We start from the raw sequence: 21446 nt of genomic DNA, 5'->3' as shown, positions 1-21446 counted from the left end.
TGGCTCAAGCGGTACAGCACTTGGCTAGCAAGAGCAAAGCCTTGAGTTCAAACCCCAGTACACCCAAAACAAAACAAACAAAAACCTAAAAAAAAAATCAAAATTAAGGCTATAAATAGGGAAGCTGCCATCCAAAATAGAGGTTGGAGAGACAACTAATTTTCCATAACCTGAGAAAAGGAATGCAGAGCAGGAAGAATATCTGGAAGTGACACTCAGGTAGCCAAAGAATTCCCAGCAATTGTCTTTCCAAAAGGATAAGAACTAACTGAAAACTTCGGACTAGATGTATGGCTTGAGCAGCAGAATGCCTGGTTAGTAGCCGGGAAACCCTGGATTCAAACCCTAGTACTGATAAGAAATAAAAAAAAAAAGGCTGAAAAAAATTTAGAGGCTGTAAACTCTCACTGAATAACTGTACCTGCCAGATTCCCTCTCACTTACCTACAGAGTCTTCTTTACACTCCTTCTTAATCATTCATTGCTCTGATCTGTTGTTAAACTTTTAATAGAACAGCGACCCAAGCTTGGATTTTATGGCTGTGAGACAAACCAACATCCAGAATTCAGGCTGAGTCCTTCGAAGCCTCAGAGATTTTGAAGGGTAAGGAAAGCACGGCTCCTAGGGATGCAGGAGGAAGCTGGCCTGGGAAAAACAACAAAGTAACCATGAGACATGGGCATATTCACACATGGAAAGAGTATTTGTACTTTGCATCTCATGTAAACCTATTTTTATCACTTAAAAGCACAACAAACTTCAGATGTGGGAGACAGATGGTACCTTATTTTCAGAATTTAGAATACACAGAAAAAACTATGAGATTGAATTGCCACAGGTCTACATAATCACAACCTGAACAGGTTCATTGGGCCTTGTTCCTGATTAAAGTCAAATGCTTGCCTATCATTTTGCCCCATAGCATTCTTCCTATAAATGTAAAGTCACCAATCTTGAGAAATATGGACAAAATACATAGGAAATTCTTCTTCTTCTTTTTTTTTTCTTCTCATTGGTCATACTGGGGTTTGAACTCAGGGCCTTGTGCTTGCTAGGCATGCGCTCTACACTTATGTCACTCCACTAGCTATAGGAATTATTCTGAGAGTATTTATAACTTGGAGCTCTTAAAAATTTTAGAGCCCTAATATAATACCTAGGTTAGGTTCCTCCAGGAGAAATTAAATATAAGTGCCCCATAATCAGCACATTCGCTGATACAGGAAACATTGTGTTATGAAGAAACTGGGTTTCCAACTTGTATTGAGATTTGACAGATGAAAGGGTCTAACTTACTCAGAAATTCTGCGTTTTTCTGGAGTACGCCAGGGGCATGAACTCAGGGCATCATGCTTGCAAAGCAGACACTCTACCACTTGAGTCACACCTTCAGTTCATTTTGCTCTGGTTATTTTGGAGATGGTATCTCTCAAACTATTTGCCCAAGCTGGTCTCAACCTTGATCCTCCCAATCTTAGCCTCCCAAGTAGCAAGGATTATAGGTGTGAGCCGCCAGCACCCAGCAGAAACTTTACTCTTACAAAGGTGTAATAGCTTTAGAACCTTGTCTGGACAGTGCTATGAAATGGTCAATAGTGAATGGAGGTTGACCGCAAGCAGGAGCCATCATGATGACATTGTGAATATAAAGAATTTGAAGTTCTTGTGCAAACTCCAGTTGGACCTGTCCATTTGGCAGTCAGATATATGGATTAGGAGCTCAGAACAAGCCTCAAGTAAAAATGGACATTTGTTAGTTATCTGTGTAAGACCAAACTATAGCAATAGAATGCTGTTGTTGATGGAGTACTTAGAGGTGAAAAAAGAAGATGATCAAGTCCAGAAACTTCGGAACACTGACATCAGAGTTAGTAAAAAGAGCCCTATCTTCTTTATAACTTACTATTTCTGTATACATCAAAACTATTATTTTTATACGAATTTTTGTACAGTCATTTTGCTTTTTCATTGTATTGAAAGATGTTAAGTGTGTAACAAAATGGTTGAAGAGAGTGTCTTTGTAGACAGAAAAAATGTGCTTCACACATCTACAAAGGCCATTTGGAATTGGGACAACCTGGTCAAATTAGGAGTCAGATGCCCGGCTCTTTGAAAAACCACGGAGACTTAAATTGTTTTTTGGATTTTTTTTTTTTTTTTTTTTTTTGGCGGTACTGGTGTTTGAACTCAGGTAAAGTTTCTTCAAAGTGTTAAGAAAGTACGTACTGGTAGTGTCTGTCGGCACCCAATAACAAGTTTTATGGAAAGCTTAAAAAAAAAATGACTTCGTTTTCTACTCTGCAGTGGGTCTGCTTTCGTATTAGCCCCTCTCCCCCCTAAAAATTACTTATCCAGCCCTTAACGCAGAGAAACTAAAGCAGATACCTTAAAAGCAACTGAGGCCAATAGGAAAAGGGGAACAGGTACTAGAGAAAAGGTGAGATCAAAAAGAATTAACCTAGAAGGTAACACCCACGCACAGGAAATCAATGTGAGTCAACTCCCTGTATAGCTGTCCTTATCTCAACCAGCAAAACCCCTTGTTCCTTCCTATTATTGCTTATACTCTCTCTACAACAAAATTAGAAATAAGGGCAAAATAGTTTCTGCTGGGTATTGGGGGGGGGGAGAGGGAGGGGGAGCAGGGGGGAGAAATGACCCAAGCCTTGTATGCACATATGAATAATAAAAGAAAAATGAAAAAAAAAATTACTTATCCACTCAATTCCTTCTTCCTTTCTTATTTTCCAGAACAATGCACCTTCACTATAAGTGCGAAATGTGAGGATTCGAGGTTACTACCTCACAAAACTACACACAAGCTTGGAACCAGCGTCTAACTCTGCAACCCCGCCCTGGTCACCCACCCTGGAACTCTCCCGTTTCCTCCCTTTCCCTGTCCCCTTTCGGCCTCCCCAGCCTCTCCTCCGCCAATCCTCCCCTGCATCCTCCTCGACACGATTCCGACCCAAACCCAGGTCCTGCCCCGCGGAGACAACTAACTCACCGGCTCACAAAGGCGACCATGGCGAGTCACGGCCCGCGCCTGCGCACTCCGCCGGCGCTGCTCTCCCCGAGGTCTCCGCCGGTCGTGCTGGGCAGAAACACGCAGAAGCCGCTGGTGCCGGCTCGTCCTTCACTTGTGTGACTGCGAACTACATTCACCACGAGCTTCAGTGGCCCGAGCCAGCTTGTCCGCGCCGGAGCTTATGGGACTCTGTTTCCCTGGGGATGGCAGAGGGTGTGAGTAGGCCGAGGTTCAGGACTCTCTTCAAAGTCTACCTGCGTTTACCTGTGGGAGAGGCAGAATAATGAGCTCAGTTCAAACACACAGGGCTGATTTTATTACCGAGGATCTCCAGGAGACGCCGGGTGCGGTTGTGGGATGGACAGAACCCGCTCAGCGGGGTACGAGCCCAGCGCCATTTCGTTCTCAGCGGGGCGGCGCTGAACTACATTTCCCAGACTACGTCGGGTCCTCGGCTCCGCCTCTCGCGAGGCTGCGGATGAGAACACCGGTACGGGAACGCAGTGCTGGTCTCTACCACAAACTGACAGCTACGGGAGGGCGGGGATTGAGCCTGGGCGAGACAGGCTGGAGAGTGGGTGGTTTGAAACTGTAAAGTGACTGTGTGTCCAGAGTGTGTGCTGTGGCTGTGACACCCCTTGTGCGCATGTGCGGTGGGCTGTGAGTCCCCGTGACATGCATGGTAAAGTGTGGTCGTGGGCAGCGCTGTGGATGTGACTGTACGTCCCCGTGGGGTGTGTGGTTGTGTGACCACGCACTCCTCTTTGTGTACACGTGTAGGGAAGGTACATTGTGGCTTCGAGGCACAATGTGGCATCTTCCTGCCAGATGGGATGGTGACTCTGCAGCATTGTGGGCAGGGGGGGTGGAGGATGCTGTGACAGAGCCTGTGTGACTCTGCAGAACTGTGTGTGTGGATTTGAGGAGCCTCTGTTTATGACTGTAAGTCATATAAAGTAATATGTGGATCGCAACACAGCTCGCCTTTGACCGGACAGGGGTACTTTTCTGTGACACAAATTGAGATGGAAGTGCCAGTGTCCTTCGACAGCCTTCCCATGACGGGTTTAGCCCCAGGGAAGGTCTGTCCTCTTCTTTCCCATTTCGGTCCTCCGAGAGTTCCCAGAGGAGGAGGAAATAAGGGCTGTGACATCTGGTCACATGTAAGGTATCTTTGTTCCTGCAATGCTTTATTTTTTTTCGTGGGGCATTTTCTTTTTCCTTCTTTGCAAATGTCTATCAGACTTAGCAAGTAACCTAGAATCCACTATTTCTCTTTGGGAATACCTTCCTTGCTCTTCCTAATTGCCTCTTACTGATTGGCATGTGGCTCAATTATCTTGTGTGCTGAGTATTTTGGTTTTATATATTCCTATGTATTTGTGTATGTGCATGCACAAATGTATGTATACATATATGCCTTATGTTTTCTTTTAAATGGTTGTTGTTTTGAGAGGACAACCCAGGCTGGCCTCAAACTCCCCTTCTGCCTCTGCCTCCTGAGTGCTGGCTTACAAGCTTCTGCCACCACACCTGGCATTTAAGTGATATTTTAACTTCCCACATAATTGTAAGTTATTTAAGAATATTTTAAATATTAGATATTCTTAATTGTTTTGCCACATGTGTGGCTAACTCAGTATCAACTCCCCTTCCTTTATTGCTACAAAAATCGTGATCTGTTTAAAGATACAGGGGAAAATATTAGAACCTGCTGAAGGATTGGATGTAGTAAGAGAAAGAAGAAAGAAAAAAGACTTTTCATTTGATCAATTCAATTGATGAGAGTTGAGTAACTCAGTTGAGCTGATTAAAGTTCATGCACAGGCAAACGCAACAAAACATGCAAATTATACATATTGGGGAAACAGCAGGAGAGGACCATTGGGTTGGAAGACACCTATGGTTTCTGGCCTAAAGTAGGTGAGTAAAATGACTTGTTACTATTTTCCAGTCTGGAGGTTGAGTCTTCCTACTGATCTGAACACAAGCTGTCCTTTCATGTTGAGAATGTTATGTATAAAAATTAAAGGGTACAGTGGTAGTATTTTCTGAAGATAAGGACTTGGTGATCTAGGTGGTATTAAAATCATTTGGGTATTTGCTGGAGTTTCTCAGAAGTAAAAAGCAGAATGAGAATCCCTTTCCTTAGTGCCATTAAGTCTATAGTCTTCCCACCTGAATTTCCTTGAAAATGGATTTTTGTCTTCTCAGTTCATTATGTCCTGAAGTCTATGTTGAGAATCTGTGTCCCCTCTCCATACCTATATTGCTCCTGTATACTGGTCCCACACTGGATTTCATTCTTCAATAGGAATTCTTACTCTCTTCTGACTTAACAAGAGTAATTGTGGGATCATAGTGACCATAGTAAAATGGTCACAAGAAAATAAATTATAAGTCTTTGATTGTTAAAAGTCAGATGAGTTACTAACCGGGAAATACTAGGAGCATTTCCATTAAGTCAAGAAGGAGACAAAAATATCATAACCATTACATGTTAATTTTTTGGAGGTGCCAACAAGAAAAAACTTTGAAATAAAATTAAGAGGAAATAACATTGACAGTAAAATGATTATATAAAGAGTATGCAGTAAAGATAAGTGTGTACTTTTTAGCCATCCTCTGAACCTCAGTATGAGTTGAACAGGCTCACTAATCCATGTCAGTCTTCTTTTTTTTTTATTTTTAGCAGTACTGGAGATTGAACTCAGGGCTTCAGACTTGCTAGACAAGCACTCTACCACTTAAGTCACGCTCCTAGTCTTTGTGTTTTTAGTTTGCTTTCAGATAGGGTCTCACCCTTTTGCCCCAGCTGATGTTGGACTGCAGTCCTCCCACTTCCACTTCCTGAGTAGCTTGGATTACAGCGGTGAGCCATCACACCCAGCCTCTATCATCTCTTCAATCCCATATCCTGCTTCCATTCTTCTTCCACAGGAAACACTCATTCAAAATGTTTAATTTGGGGTCAGCTGACCAAGCAGCCATCATGCCAAATTAGGCCCCTTGTCTGGGCCCCTGAGCTGCCATAGCCGTGGCCCATCACTGCAGGCCAAGAAGCAGTGGTGGAGAAGGTCTCCCGGGTCTGCGAGGGAAAGAACCTGAGACTGACCAGGTTCAGGAAGCCTAGGTTGAAGATGAACACTTCACCGTGCGGAGGGAGAAGGAGTTCAAGGCCAAGGGAGCTGCAGCACTGGGAATCCAAGAAGACTGTGGACAGGGCGAGAGGTGCTGCTCCGCAGGCTGGCTGGTAACGCCCAGGTGGAATGTGGAGTGTTGGCTGAGCTCCTGTTCTGTTCCTATGAAAGGCGTTACATCATTTCCCTAGGCTGGTAGCCGCCCTTCACTTTCTGTAGAGAAGCAAACCTAGCTTCTTTGTATAAACTTGGTTCTTACCAACGGCTTCATCTTTTTACCTCGTATTTCATACAGATTTTATGAGTTTGTGTTGTTCGTTTTCCTAGGCCTTTTAGCTCAAGTTCTTACATCTTGTAGGAACAACAACAAAAAATTCTTTGAAGAACGGAAGGGATTAAGTATTTTTTCCTTTATACCTTTTTTTGTTGTTGTTGTTGTACTGGGGCTTGAACTTGGGGCCTTCAACTTGAGTCACTCCACCAGCCCTTTTTTGTGAAGGGTGTTTTCGAGAAACAGTCTCAAACTATTTCCCCGGGCTGGTTTTGAACTGCAGTCCTTTTGATCTCTGCCTCCTGAGTAGCTAGGATTACAGGCATGAGCCACCAGCACCTGCCTTCCTTTAAACTTTCTTAAAGGTCAGGTGCTTTATCTCTGAAAAAGTAGTTAAATAGTCGTTTCTAACTTGTACTCAGAAGCAGTCAACCTTAAAGTAGTCCATTTTGGCTAAGGGTTAGGAAATAAATACTAATATACTTGTTTGGGCTGCTGTTAGTTTATCTTACATGTTATTTGGTATACTGATAATCATTTAAAGATTATCTCATGCAAAAAACTGATTAATTTTATCTCTATTCTTATGTTCTTACAAAGATGTATGTTATATATATATTTACCTTTGTGAATATTAGGTCTCCTATTCCTTTTTACTTTTTATTATGCATGAAATTTTTACATTCTACTTGACACTATGTAAATATTAATGTCAGGGCACTGATCACATTTAATTACCTACTCTGCCAGAGGATAGACACTCCAAATTGCCTCCAATACTCTACAACCACAAGAAATGCTGAAATGAAAGGTCTTCATACATATCTATTTATGGACATCTTTGAGAATTTCTTAGGAAATAGAATTTATGACTCATAGGATGTAAGTTTCCTTGACTCGGTAGTGCCAAATTGGTTGTAGAAGTCCACACTCCCACCAGTATTGCATGAGTGTTTTCATATCCCTACACTAGAATGCATCCGTTTTTTCATGGCTACTACAAAAGGTATAAATTATTATGCAGTTTCTGATTGTCAGTGATTTTAAGCGTCTTCTCATGCTTCTTAGATTTTTGAGCTTCTGTTTTATAAATTGCATGTTTGTGCCTTGTGCTCAAATTTCAATTGAGATTACTGTTTTTTTCTTGTTAATTTGCAAATGTTCTTGTATTTTCTAGATATTAACTCCCTGACAGTTTTTGCCTCTTGATATCCTCCTCTGTATGTATTCTGTTAATTATTTTTTTACTGAACAAATCCTTTAATATCAGAGTTACCTATTTTTCCCTTGTGGTTTAAGTATTGAATTGTTATTTAAGAAATCTTTTTCAACTGGGGGAGTGGCTCAAGTGATAGAGTGCCTGTCTAGCAAGCATGAGGTCAAGTTCAAGCCCAGTACCACCAAGAAAAAAAAAGTCTTATAAAAGAAGTCTTTTCTACTATGAGGTCACAAAGAAATTCTACATTTTTGTGGATAAATGTAGTTGCACCATACACACTTAGGTCTTCAACCATTCTAACGTCCAATTCGGTATTTTAAAAAAGACATATCCTCCCACAATTATCTCATTCAGACATTCTCTGTAAGATACATTTTTGCAGCCTCTAGTTAAAATGTTTGGTAACTGTTGTTACAGCCATTCTTTTAATTTTTAAAAAATTTTTTCAGTGTTGGGGATCAAACCCACAGCTACCTCCCCAGCCCCACAAATGACTAATGATGTTGAGTGTGTTTTCATGTGTTGATTGGCTATTTGTATATCTAAACGTGTATTCAAATCCTTTACTCATTTGTTCTGATAGCTTTTTTAATAGTTTTTTAAATTGGCATTTTGTATTAGTCAAGGTTCTTCAGAGAAACAGAACCAGTAGGATATTATACATAAAGAGAAACATTGACTTCAAGGAACTGAAAACTGGGTGGGTGGGGTGATGAATGCCTTTAATCTCAGCACTTGGAAGGTTGAAGTAAAAGGATCTCGAGTTTGAGGCTAGCTGGGCTACATAATGAGAAAGGAAAAAAAAAAAAAGGAACAGAGCTGGCTCATGCAATTGTGGATGCTGGCAAGTCCAGAATCTGTAGGGGTGAGTTGCAGTTTGAGTCTAAAGAAACTGGTGATAGAATTCTCTCTTCATTGGGAAGCTCAGTCTTCTCTATTAAGCCCTTCAACTGATTGAGTTTTACCCATTTGTGGAGGGTAATCTACTTTACTTAAAGTCTACTGACTTAAATGCTCACTGTCCCTTAAAACAACCTTCACAAAAACATCTAATATTTGAACATCACTCTGGCCCAAGTCGGGTCAATGCATAAAATTAGCCACATCAGCCATTGTACTTCTATTATTGAGTGTCAAGAGGCCAGTATAGTGGCGTAATAATGTAATCTCAGCTACTTAGGAAGTAGAGATTAAGAGGATCAAGGTCAAGGTTCAAGTCCACCCAGGCAAAAAGATTCTTTCTCAATTAATGGTTGGGTAGGGTGGTGCACACCTGTCATTCCAGATATGTGAGGAAGCACAAATAATGAGGACCATGGTCCAGGCTAGCTTGGTAGTAAAGTGACACTCCATCTCAAAAATAACCTGAGTTCAAACCCAGTACCACCAAAAGAAAAAAGAGGTATTTATATACCCTATATACAAATTCCTTATCAGATTTGAAATAATTTTCCCACATTTCATTTTTTTAAATTTGGATTTTGTTGTTGCTTTTTGAGACAAGGTCTTGCTATGGTAGCCCAGGCTGATCTCAAATTCATGATCTTCCTGCCTCAGCGTTCCCAGTGCTGGGATGCAGGTGTGGGTCATTATGCTTGGTTTATTTTTATTTATTTATTTTTAAGACAGGGTCTCACTATGTAGTTCAGGCTGGCCTCACAGTCACCGTGTATACCAGGCTGGCATTGAAATTGAGATCCTCCCACCTCTCATGTACTGGGATTTCAGGCCTGTGCCACAGTGCCCAACTCCCATTCCTCTCTTTTTCTTTTCGTGTTGCATTGGATTGAACTGATGGTTTCACCATTGCTAGGCAAGCACACTACCACTTGAGCCATGCACTCAGTCCTCATTTTTTGATGCTTTTATTTGCAGCAAAAATGTTTTAAATTTTGATAAAGTTCATTTTATCTTTCTTTGTCTGATTTTTCTGTTACTATAAGAAATTCCCTGAGGCAGACTACCTTTGTAAATAAGAGCTTTATTTAGCAGTTGTAAGGTTAGAGGGTATGGTGCCCATGTAAAATCAGTTCTGGTAAGGATGTCACAGAAGATGCGTCAAAATGGTAAGAGTATATGCAGACATTAAGAGATCGTATCACCGAAACAGGAAGCCAAAGAGATTAGGGTTCCACAGATCTCTTAAAGGCACACCACAATGACCTATTGACCTCTACACTAGGTTCTACCTTTTAAAAGTTTGCCACCTCCATCTACCACTCTGAAGACCAAGCACCTAACACTTGAACCCTTGGGGGGCAAACCACATCCAAAACATAGCAATCCATTTTTTTCCTGATGTTTCTTCTGATTTTATAAGAAACTGCTGGTGAACCTAAGAACACAAAGATTTACTCCTATGTTTTTTGGTAAGTTTTATAATTTTAGAGCTTATCTAGATATAACTAAACCACCATAATATTCTTTCCAATATACAGTTCAGTGGGTTTTAGTATATCCATGAAGTTAGCAATCATCATGACTGTTGAGTTCCAGAACTTTGTTGTTTTTTTTGTTTTTGTTTTTGTTTTTTTGGTAGGACTAGGGTTTGAACTCAGGGCTTTGCACTTGCAAATCAGGCACTCTACCACTTGAGCCAAACCTTCAGTTCATTTTGCTTTGGTTATTTTGGAGATGGGGAGGGGGTCTCGCTAACTGTTTGCCCAGGCTGGTCTTGAACCTCAATCCTCCAGATCTCAGCCTCCTAAGTAGGTGTGATTACAGGCATAAGCCACTGGTGCCCTGTTGAAATTCAGAACTTTTTATCATTTCAGAAGGACACCCATACATACTCCCAGTTAATCCCCAATCTTCAGTCACCTCAACACCCTGCAAATGTACTGCCTATTCTGTCTACAGATTTGCCTCTTCAGGACATTTCATGTACATGGACTTATACAGGCATGGACTCTTGTATCTGGCCTTCATTTAGTATCATGTCAAGATTTATCCATGTGGGAAATACCAATACTTCATTCTTTTTTGTGGCTGAATAGTACTCCATTTGTGTATAAGGCGTGTTTTGTTTTTCCATTCATCAGCTTATTTACACTTGGTGTATTAGTTACTTTGGTGTCACTGTGACCAATACCTGAGTTCTTTTATTTTCTGTGTGATAGAATGCCTGGCTTAAACAACTTAAAGAGAAAGATTATTTATTTTGGCTCACAGTTTCAGAGTTATCAGCCCATCATTTTGCCAGGAGTATATAGAGTAGCAGGATAGTTCACATCATGGTGGACAGGAAGCAGCAAAAAGGGAACAGAGGAATGGGCCAGGGCAAATACAGTCCCAAGGATACCCCCCAACCTAATTGCTCCAGGACCCCTCCTACCTTTTGCCACTGGATCCAAGAATGTCATCAGTGGTTTAAATCATTCATTATGTGAGAGTACTCACAATCTAATTTCTCTGGAAAGATCTAAAAGCGTGCTTTACTACTACGCATTCCTTTTTATTTTTACTTTTTTTGGTGGGATTGGGGTTTGAACTCAGCGCTTCAGTGCTTGCAAAGCAGGTGTTCTACTACTTGAGCCCTATCTCCACTCCATTTTTCTCTGGTTATTTTGGAGATGAGGTCTCTTAGACTATTTGCCCAGGCTGGCAACAAACAGATCCTCCCTATTTCAGTCTCCAGAGAAGGTAGGATTACAGGCGTAAGCCCTAAGCACCTGGCACAGTTTAGACATTTCTTAATCCATCAAGGTAACGATCAAGATTAGCCATTATATTTGGTTTGTGTGTACTTTTGGCTATTATGAATTATGTTGCTATCAACATTTATGTAGAAGTTTCTGTATGGACATTTACAAAAAAACTTACTGGGGTTTAAACTCAGGCCTTGTGCCTGCTAGGCAGGTGCTCCACCACTTGAGCCACACCTCTGGTTCTTTTTGTTATTTCTCATGTTTTTGTTCAGAACTTACCTGGACCTGGATTCTCCTACTTAAGGCCTCTTGCATGGTATTCAAGGTTTTTATACTTCTGAAAAGAATTGGGATTTTCACAGGGATGTCTATAGATTTCTTTGGTTAGTGATGTTTTAATACCTCAAAGTTTTCCAATCCATGAATAGGGGATGTAATTCCATTTATGTATGTCTTAAGTTCTCTCAGCAATGTTTTATAGTTTTCCTTATATGTCTTTCACTTCTTTGGACAATTTAATTCTTTTGTTCTCGTAATTGAAATTGCTTTTATAATTTCCTTTTCAGATTGTTTTAAAGTTTTTTCTTTTTCCTTTTATTTATTTACTTTTTTACATTTACTTACCTGTGTATATGTTGTTTGTACCATCTTCCCCAACCCCCTTGATTTAAAGTTTTTACTGGAAAGACTTGTCTTTTTTTTTTTTAAGTCACTGTAGATTTTTTTTTTCTCTCTCTCTTATTTAGGTTCAGTTGACTTTTTGGTAGTGAAATGTTTAAATTTTTCATATCCTTTTGTGTTTACTGTGTAGCTGTTATCTCTGGATATCATGGAGATTACATTTAACATAACACCATGTTTGAATTTGTATGAGCTTATTTTCAATAACAAAAAAATTCTCCTTTACACTTCCATTCTCTTCTGCCCCTTTGTCACAAAATTATATTTTTATACATTGTGTGCCCAAAACATAAACTAATAATTCCTTTAAAGGCATTGGTTTCTTAAACTATGTAGAAAACAAAACATGAAGCTACAAACCTAATTACACTAGCTTTCAGACTAATAATTGTTGTTTTAAAATGTATTAATGTTTCAGAAACATGTCTGTCTTTAAGTACTGGCCATTTAAAGACAAAAGATGTGACTGAAGAAAGAGGTGGGCAAGCCCAAGACTGGATAAAATGTAATTAATTTATTAGGGACTAAACAGACAGAAGCATGTTTTGGGTGGTATCAAGATACCCCAAAGGGGAAGAAGGGGCTTATATACAAAGCTGGACAGCCACCTAGAATGAACTTGGGCTTTCTCAAACTTATCAAGGGCTAGGGGTCTGGTTCAAGTGGTAGAATGTTTGCAAGGCCCTGAGTTTAAACCCTAGTACTGCCCTTCCCCCCAAAAAAAAGAAAGAAAGAAAACAAAACACCAAGGGTCAGTGAAGAGACAGTCTAGGCTTCAGTTCCTGGCCTATAGGAACCTATAGTTCACCTATAGGAACTAGAATGTGTTCCAGGGGGCATCTGGCGGATAGTGTTTTAACCAAGATGGCTGTGATCACATCAAGCTGATCACTGCAATTAGTCTCAGAAATCATGTAGAAGACAAAAAGTGGAATTACAGTCCATGGTTACAATCATGGCTTTTACAATTACCCAGGTATTTACCTTACTGAAATTTTTATTTCTCCATATGGCTTCAAGTTACTGTATTGCACAATGTCCTTTCATTTCTCTTTGCTGGACTCAATTGAACATTTCTTGCAAGGCAAGTCTAGTGGTAATGGATTCCCTTGGCTTTTATCTTCCTAAGTAAAGAAAAAAAATTATCCTTCACTTGTGGAAGAGTTTTACTGCATAAAGGTTCTTCACATTTTTTTTTCTTTTACCACTTTGAGTACATTGGCTGTATTCATCAGCTTCCCATTGCTGTGACAAAATACTGGAGACAAACAACATACAAGGAAGAAAGGGGTACTTTAGTTCAGTTTTAGTCCATGTTCTCTTGCCCTTGTTGACCTCAGGCCTATCGTGAGACATTATATAGCAGCAGTAAACACATGGCACATGAGGAGGTCTGTTCATTTCATGGCAGCTGGGAATCAGAGAGAGATAATGGGGTCATGCCCCCAATATTTCCTTCAAGGACAACCATCCTTCCACTAGGTTCTACCATCTCCCAATAGTACCACAGGCTGATTGCAATTAAGCCTTAAACACATGGCCTTTGGGGAACAAGGAAGATCTAAACTCTAGCATAAATCTACTACCGTCTGGCCTCCAAAGTCTCTAAGAAATCTTCTGATGTTCTTATGCTCCTTACATGTAATGAGTAACTGCTCTCTGCTGCTTTCAGGATGCTGGTATCCACCTGGAAAATTTGCTAATTACATATTTTAGTGTGGGTCTCTGAGTTCATCTTACTTGAAGTCCACTGGGCTTCTTGGATATTTATATTCATCTCTTCCATCAAATTTGGGAATTCTTCAGCTACTGTTTCTTCAAATATTCTTTGGCTCTTTGTCTCTATCTTGTCCATGAATCCCACAAAGTTTACATTGGTCCACTTGATGGTGTCCAACACATCTCAATGCAGGTTAGGGCATGAATTTGGAGAGTCAACCACAACTATATGTATGCATTCTTCATGCATTACTAACACACACAGTCTTTAATGCTATTCACCATAAAAGAGGAGGATTACTTCATTGGGTGTAGATAATTTAATGGTTCCAGACAGCAATAAATGGGATAGATCTGGAATATCATCTTCAATGTGGGGGAAAAAAAAAACCCAAAGCTTCCAATGGAGGCTAGGGAAAATCAGGAAAGGATAAAGTAGCAAATGAAAATGGAAACAAATGAAGTTCTATATAGTCTACTGTATAAACTATGGTAAAAACAAGGACAATACTCAACACAAATAGCAACAATTGTATTACAGCTATTTGGAGTAACAGCCTGAAATACTATGAGTTCCTAACATTTCAAAGGAAAATATAAAAGTAATGTGATCAAAATGTACTTGCAATTAAAAATAAAGGAAGCACCATCAGGATACATTTTATTCATGAATTTATCATTTATTCATTAATAACATAAAAAATTAACAATAGCTATTAATGTTTCTGTTAATTTCATGTCTATATACAATTTAGATAACTCATTCTATTACTTTCCTTAAACTGGAAAGTAAAAAAAAAAAGCACAAAGGAATGTAAAAGTAATTCTAGAGTAGTACACACCCAAGAAAAGGTAAGTAACTCAGCACTGATGTTCACTCATAATAACAATAAAGAGTAGGAACAAAAAAATAAATCAGTAGTGGTGCTTACATAGTATTAATGAATAGAGTGTTCTGCTGTGCTTCAAAGATACACAATAAAAAAATCCTAATAAATAGGTTAACAACAGAGACTAGTTCTCTTACTGCATAAGACAAGAAAGTTACCAATCATATAGCTTTAACTATTTAAATAAAATACTATTAAGGAATACCTAAAGAAAATATACCTCAATATATCCAATGAGAAAATGGTTACTGGTGGTGATCGTGCAAAACTTCAAAGAGTACAAAAATTTTGGGAAATACACCCATTTAAACTCTAAAATATAATGAATAACAGTGATACAAACTTACCTAAACATTATAAGTTTCTTAATAAAAATCTAAAAGTGGCTCATGATCTCATTTGATTGCATAACCCAGTCAGCTGCCCTAAAATAGACAATTTTGGAATCATGTGAAATTACTAAAATCAAAGATGGCCTACCCTATTTGTTTATTTTATGGCACTAAGGATTATACCCAGTACCTCACACAGGCTAAGGATGACTTTCATCATTGAGTCATACCCCTTGTGCCAAAGATCTACTGTTCACTGAACTGCCTAAACCCAGAAAGGCAAATGAGAGGGAATAAAAAGAACTAGGCTGGGCACCTCACACCTGCAATCCTTGCTACTCAGGATGGCAGTTCAAGGACAGGCAAAAAAGCTTGAGAAACACCATCTCAACTACTAAAAGCTGTAAGTGGTGGTGCACTCCTGTCAAAATATAACTAACTAAAGCAAAAAGAACTGTGGATGTGACTCAGTGGTAGACATCTGCCTAGCAAGCATCTACCTGAGGTCAAATCCCAGTACTACAAAAAGAAAAAAAAAAAGAGAAAAATTGTAGGAAATGACACAAAACCCAACTGAAGTAATGGTAACGTATAGTTATAAATCTTCTTAAGTTTAGTGATCAGGTTTTTGTTTTTGGAGTACTGGGGCTTGAACTCAGGGCTTACACCAAGAGCCACTCCACCAGCCCTTTTTTGTGATGGACTTTTTTTCGAGATAGGGTCTCTCGAACTATTTGCCCATGCTGCCTTCAAATCTTGATCCTCCTGATCTCTGCCTCCTGATTAGCTAGGAAAATAGGCATGAGCCATCCACACCCAGCTATTGATCAGTTTTTACTCACTACAATACTTATAGAGTTAAAAGGTGATTTAAAAATTTAAGAGATTGATAAGCTTTTTTTTTAAAAAAGGATCTTGCCTTTTAGCCCAGGCTGGCCTGGAATTCATGATCCTTTTGCCTCAGCCTCCAGACTGCTAGGATTACAGGCATAAGCTGAAGCTTATGTCAGCTAAAGATGACAAATTTTAAGAGGCTACTTAGATTAGAATTTTTCATCTAATATTTATAAGTGTTGCTTTCATTTTGATCCTAGCTGATACTGCCTAGAGGTGAAAAGGCTTCTCAGAGGAATTGTTTTGTGATATATATTTAAAGCAATTTGTTGTGTCAAAATACAAATTTTTAAAAGTCAATGATTTGATGAAAATGGAAAAGAAACTATGCATCTACAAATAAAAGCAGGCTGGGGATGTGGCTAGAGGTAGAGTGACTGCATGTGCAACCTTCATGGTTCAAGCCCCAGCACTACCCCCACACACACACAGCACTATAAAACAAAAGAAATACAAGGCAGGACCATGAGACATTAAAACCATGTTTTACCTACCTAGGAGTTCTAACTCTCTAGAGAAAAATAAGTAGATCATATATAGAAGCAAAGAAATAGAATGCAAAATAAAGTAGTTGGGTAATACCACAAATATTAGAAATGCCAAAAAGCAAAATATAAACATAAAAAGTTATTGTAAACAAAACACGCCTGGACCACAAAACTCAACTCACCACTAATTAGGTGAACATGTACTCCGCATATTGTAGGATTGGACAAATAGGGACCATCCTATGTCAGCAGATAATTTTAATCAGAATGTAGAAAAGAAATATTTAGAATGTAATATTAAGTATTAAGAATGTAAAAAGAAATATTTAGCAATGTGTAACAAAACTTTTATTACCCATGATTAAACAATTCCTTTCTAAATGCAGAATGGCCATGAAGTGTAGAAATCCATCTTAGAAGGGCAGTGACACTAAATCCCCTTTGTTATGTCTTACTAAATAAACCCTCCAGTGAAAATCAGTAACCAAAGATCTCTGCATTCTCATTTAATTCAAATGTCTTCTCACCACTAGAAATTTTCTGATCTCAAGTTAAGTTGCTCATCTACACTAAAGGCTGGCACACTCCTTACATTCACAGGGCTTCTCTCCAGTATGAATTCTCTGATGTTTTGTAAAGGAAGAACTGTGTCTAAAGGCCTTCCCACACGCCTTGCATTCATAGGGTTTCTCTCCAGTATGAATTCTCTGATGTTCGGTAAGGGCTGATCTGTGTCTGAAGGCCTTCCCACATGCCTTGCATTCATAGGGTTTCTGACCACTGTGAATTCTCTGATGTTGAATAAGGGCTGAAGTAAGTCTAAAGAACTTCCCACACTCCTTACATTCATAAGGTTTCTGACCACTGTGAATTCGTTGATGTCGGGTAAGTTCACTACCTACTCCAAAAGCTTTCTCACATTCTTTACATTTATAGGGTTTCTCACCAGTATGGATTCTCTGATGTCTAGTCAGGGATGAACTGTTTCTGAAGACCTTTCCACATGACTTGCATTCATAGGGTTTCTTACCTGTATGAATTCTCTGATGTCGAGCAAGTTCTCTACAGACTCCAAAAGCCTTCCCACATTCCTTACACACATAAGGTTTCTCACCAGTGTGAATTCTCTGATGTTCAGTGAGCTGTGAACTAATTCTAAAAACCTTCTCACAGTGTATACATTTGTATGGTTTCTCACCAGTGTGAATTCTCTGATGTTCAGTGAGCTGTGAGTGAAATCTAAAGTCCTTGCCACATTCCACACATCGGTAAGGTTTCTCATCAGTATGGATTTTCTGGTGTCGAGCAAGTTGCACGTGTACTCTAAAGGACTTCCCACAGAATGTACACACATGGGGTTTTTCACCATCATGAATTTTTTGAAGAGGAATAATTTCTCCAACTCTTCTAAAGGACTTCCTATATTCCTTGTGTTTATAGAATTCCCTGTCACTATGAATTTTCTGGTATACACTAAGATCCTCAGAAAAACTAAATGTATTACTACATTCCATATATTTACAAGGTTTCATCCCAGTGTGAATACTCAGTTGTAGTGAATGTGAATTATTTATCTCAAAGGTTTTCCAACATTCATTACATTCATTTGTTTTCTGACCATTATGTATTCTCTGAAATTGATCAAAGTTTGAGTCACAGCTGAAGACACTCCCATATTCCTTATATTCATAGGGCTTCTCACTGTCATACATTCCTTGAGGTACTGTAAGAGATTTATGATTTTTGCAATTGGGCTCTTTGTCAGAGCTGATTTTCATTTGACTGAAACATTCCCCTTCAGATCCTTGTACTTCAATCTTACTTTTGCTTTGCCAGACATTTCTGAAGATGGAGCTGTCAAGGCCAATGCATTTGCTACTTTCCATTATTTCCAACTGAGAACCACTGGTTCCAGTGTCCTTCCACACAGATATACTCTTTGTCTCGTATCTGGCTCCAAATCTGAAGAAAAAAGAGAAAGATAACTTCTTTTTCTATGTGTCACAAAAATAAAACTTATAGAAAGCAGAAGAAACAAACTAAAAATAATTCACAATTTAAGTGAATTGTTAAAATACTTTCATGAAATCAGCAGAAAAATAAAGAGAGATTAGAGAATGATAACAGTGTGACATAAAATTGTGAGGTTGGTCATAAGGAAAATACATTAAGTCATTGGATCTGAGATTCAGGTATTGCTTATTAATTGATTCACAATCTAGAGATATAATAATTGGCCATTACTGTCTTGTAGAGGCACTACTAATACAGACTATATATATATATATAGTGTATATATATATGTAGTGTATATATATATATATATATATATATATATATATATATATGTATATACACTTTTTTTTTGTGGCACTGGGACTTGAACTCAGGCCTATTTCTTGAGTCACTCCACCAGCCCTTTTTTGTGATGGGTGTTTTTGAGATAGGGTCTCAGAACAATTTGCCTGGGCTGGCTTTGATGCATGATCCTTCTGATCTCTGCCTCCTGAGTTGCTAGGATTACAGACATGAGCCACCAGGGTGTGGACCAGACCAGAATTTGGACCATACACACCAAATGTTTTTGAATTATTTTTCTTTTTCCTACAATAAAATCCAAACATTTTATCATGGACAAAAAGGTGCTGCTTCTGAGACCTCACTTTAATCCATTCCCTCCCTTTGTTTTGATTTTTATATCCTAGATAAAAAAACATGTTTCATCATGTATGCCTACTCACAGGACATTTCATCTCTCACAAAACAGTTTGTATGCCAGCTTCTTTTCATTGATTAGGTCTTGTAAATTCATTTTTCTTTTTCTTTTCTTTTCTTTTTTTTGAGACAGGTTCTTATTATGTTACCCAGGTTGGTCTCTAAATGTGGACTCTGGGGTTGGGGGTGTACCTCAAGTGGCAGAGCTCTAGTGTAGTATCCACAGAGGTCTTGAGATCATTATCCAGGACCATAAAAGAATGCTTTAACTGTGGACTTGAATAATCCCCCCACTCTAGCCTCCCAAGGGCTGGGACTACAGGTGTGTACCACAGTACCTGATGGCAAATTCATTTTTATGTCTCTATTCTGATATCTACTTCCTTACTTTCATATCCACTTTTCAATTCATTTTTCTGTTATACTGTTAATTTCCTATTCCTTGAGCCCCACAAGAACAACTACAATAATATTTAATGTGCCAATTAATAACAAGTCCCAAGGACATAGGGTATGATAATTAGCTAGGATAATTTACTTTAGGAAAAGTAAATTGCTAGATGAAAGGAACCTAAGTAAAAAGAAAAGCAAAGATACTACACTGTGGAGAAGTGACTCCAGTATAAATCATACCCTCTCATGTAGAGCAATAGTTGCTTTTCATCATCCCAAATGTCAATGAACATGAGATGTTTTGTTTACTTCTCTCCAGAAGCATTTTCACAATTACTCGTCTACTGAAATTTGTCTATTTTTTCTTTGTCCTCTTTGCCAGATATCCTTTGCATTTTCTTATACTCAAAAACTGACATGTTTCCATTCTTCCCACCAAAAGCATTGTCACATTTCAGATATTCAAATTAGTAAATACCATATTGTTATCCATATGCAATTCTGAAAAAAGGCTTGTGTCTGAAAAGGAGACTATGCTAAGAGGAGGTAGTGTAGATGGGCAAGAGTTTAATGCACTCTGCAACAAAGGAAGCTTTGGATATTATTTTAAAGTTGACAATGAGTTAAGCCTGAGGAAAATTCCAAGTGACAGATAAACATTGCATAAGGGGCATAATAATTTCTTGTAACTGAATTATTTTATGTGTAACAAAGGTAAAATAATGGAAATACAATTATTTGACAAATACATTAAACCCGTGCACGTAGCAATAAATCAAAAGCATGCCCACTTAGAAGTGTGTCAGTATTCTACCAAGTAGCAATTGAGTCAAGGTGGAAATGTAATTGAAATCACAAATTTTTCAGAGAATCAATACTGAAAACCTTATCATCTGTGGCATTCAACTGTTATTTAGTCACATAAAAAGTAAAGATTTAGATAAACACCTTTAGCAATACAACAGAATACAAAAATATGTAGCTTTTCTATATACGAACAATGAACAGACAGAGAAAGAAACCAGGAAAACAATCCCACTCATAATAGACTCAAAAAAAACAAAAAACAAAATAACAAACCCTATAAATAAACTTAACTAACGAGGTGAAGGTCCTCTACAGTGAAAACTATAGAACACTGAAGAAGAAAATTGAAGTCTAGAAGACCCTAGACATCCCATGTTCATACATTGGCAGAATTAATATTGTTAAAATGGCTGTACTACCAGGAGCAATGTACAGATTCAATGTAATCTCCATCAAAACTCCAAGGTCATTCTTCACAAGAATAGAAAAATCAATTTAAAAATTCATATGGAAGAATAACAGATCCTGAATAGCCAAAATGACCGTGAGGGAAAAGAGAAATGGTGAAGGTACCACAATACCTGACTTCAAGTTATACTACAGAGCCACAGTAACAAAAATATCATGGTAATAGAACAAAAACATTTTGTTTTTGATGGAAGACCAATGCAATATAATAGAAGACTCAGAAATAAACTCACCCAGCTACAGCCATCTGATTTTTGACATAGGAATCAAAAACATACATTGGAGAAAATGTCTCTTCAACAAATGGTGTTGGGCAAACTGGATATTCACATGCAGTAGTCTGAAACTAGATCTCTATCTGTATCCTGTACAAAAATCAATTCCAAATATATCAAAGATCTAAGTGTAAGATCTAAAACTCTGAAACTACTATAAGAAAACACTTACAGATATAGGCATAGGCAGTATTTTCTGAGTAGGGCTCCAATTGTTCAGGAGATAAGAGGAAGAATTGACAAAAGTAGTTGCATCAAATTAAAAAGGTTCTACAAATCAAAGGAAACAATTAACAGAATCCAGAGACAACCCCATAGGGTGGGAGAAAAAAATCTTTGCAAGCTCTTCATCAGACAAAGGATTAATTATCCAGAATATATAAAGAGCTCAAAAAAATTAAACATAAAAGAACAAATAATCCAACTAATAAATAGGCAAACGAGTTGAAAAGGCAGTTCTCAAAAGAAGTACAGTTGG

General features: G+C 38.5%; 1 protein-coding gene across 11 annotated transcripts in view; it reads right to left on the bottom strand.

The window, feature by feature from the left end:
• Nucleotides 1-21446, bottom strand: part of LOC109678509 (uncharacterized) — a 171492-nt gene that overhangs the window by 138469 nt on the left and 11577 nt on the right. For 2 of the 11 annotated variants that reach the window (XR_012442764.1, XR_012442765.1), the window contains exons 1-2: nucleotides 3009-3589; nucleotides 445-646 (exon numbers count right to left, since the gene is read on the bottom strand). The exons of 5 other annotated variants lie outside the window; for them this stretch is intronic. Coding sequence is in view for 1 of the 6 variants with exons in the window: in XM_074058342.1 (XP_073914443.1) it covers nucleotides 16880-18196 (1317 nt within the window). In the remaining 5 variants the exon portion in view is untranslated. Of the gene's footprint in view, nucleotides 1-444; nucleotides 647-3008; nucleotides 3590-14361; nucleotides 18273-21446 lie in introns of those variants that run through there. 4 more of the 11 variants (XM_074058345.1, XM_074058344.1, XM_074058347.1 and 1 more) reach the window with 4 other exon arrangements.

Source organism: Castor canadensis, chromosome 16, assembly GCF_047511655.1.
Source record: "Castor canadensis chromosome 16, mCasCan1.hap1v2, whole genome shotgun sequence".
Taxonomy (NCBI): Eukaryota; Metazoa; Chordata; class Mammalia; order Rodentia; family Castoridae; genus Castor; species Castor canadensis.
The sequence above is the reverse complement of the archived record's forward strand: the minus strand, read 5'-3'. Positions and strand labels throughout refer to the sequence as shown.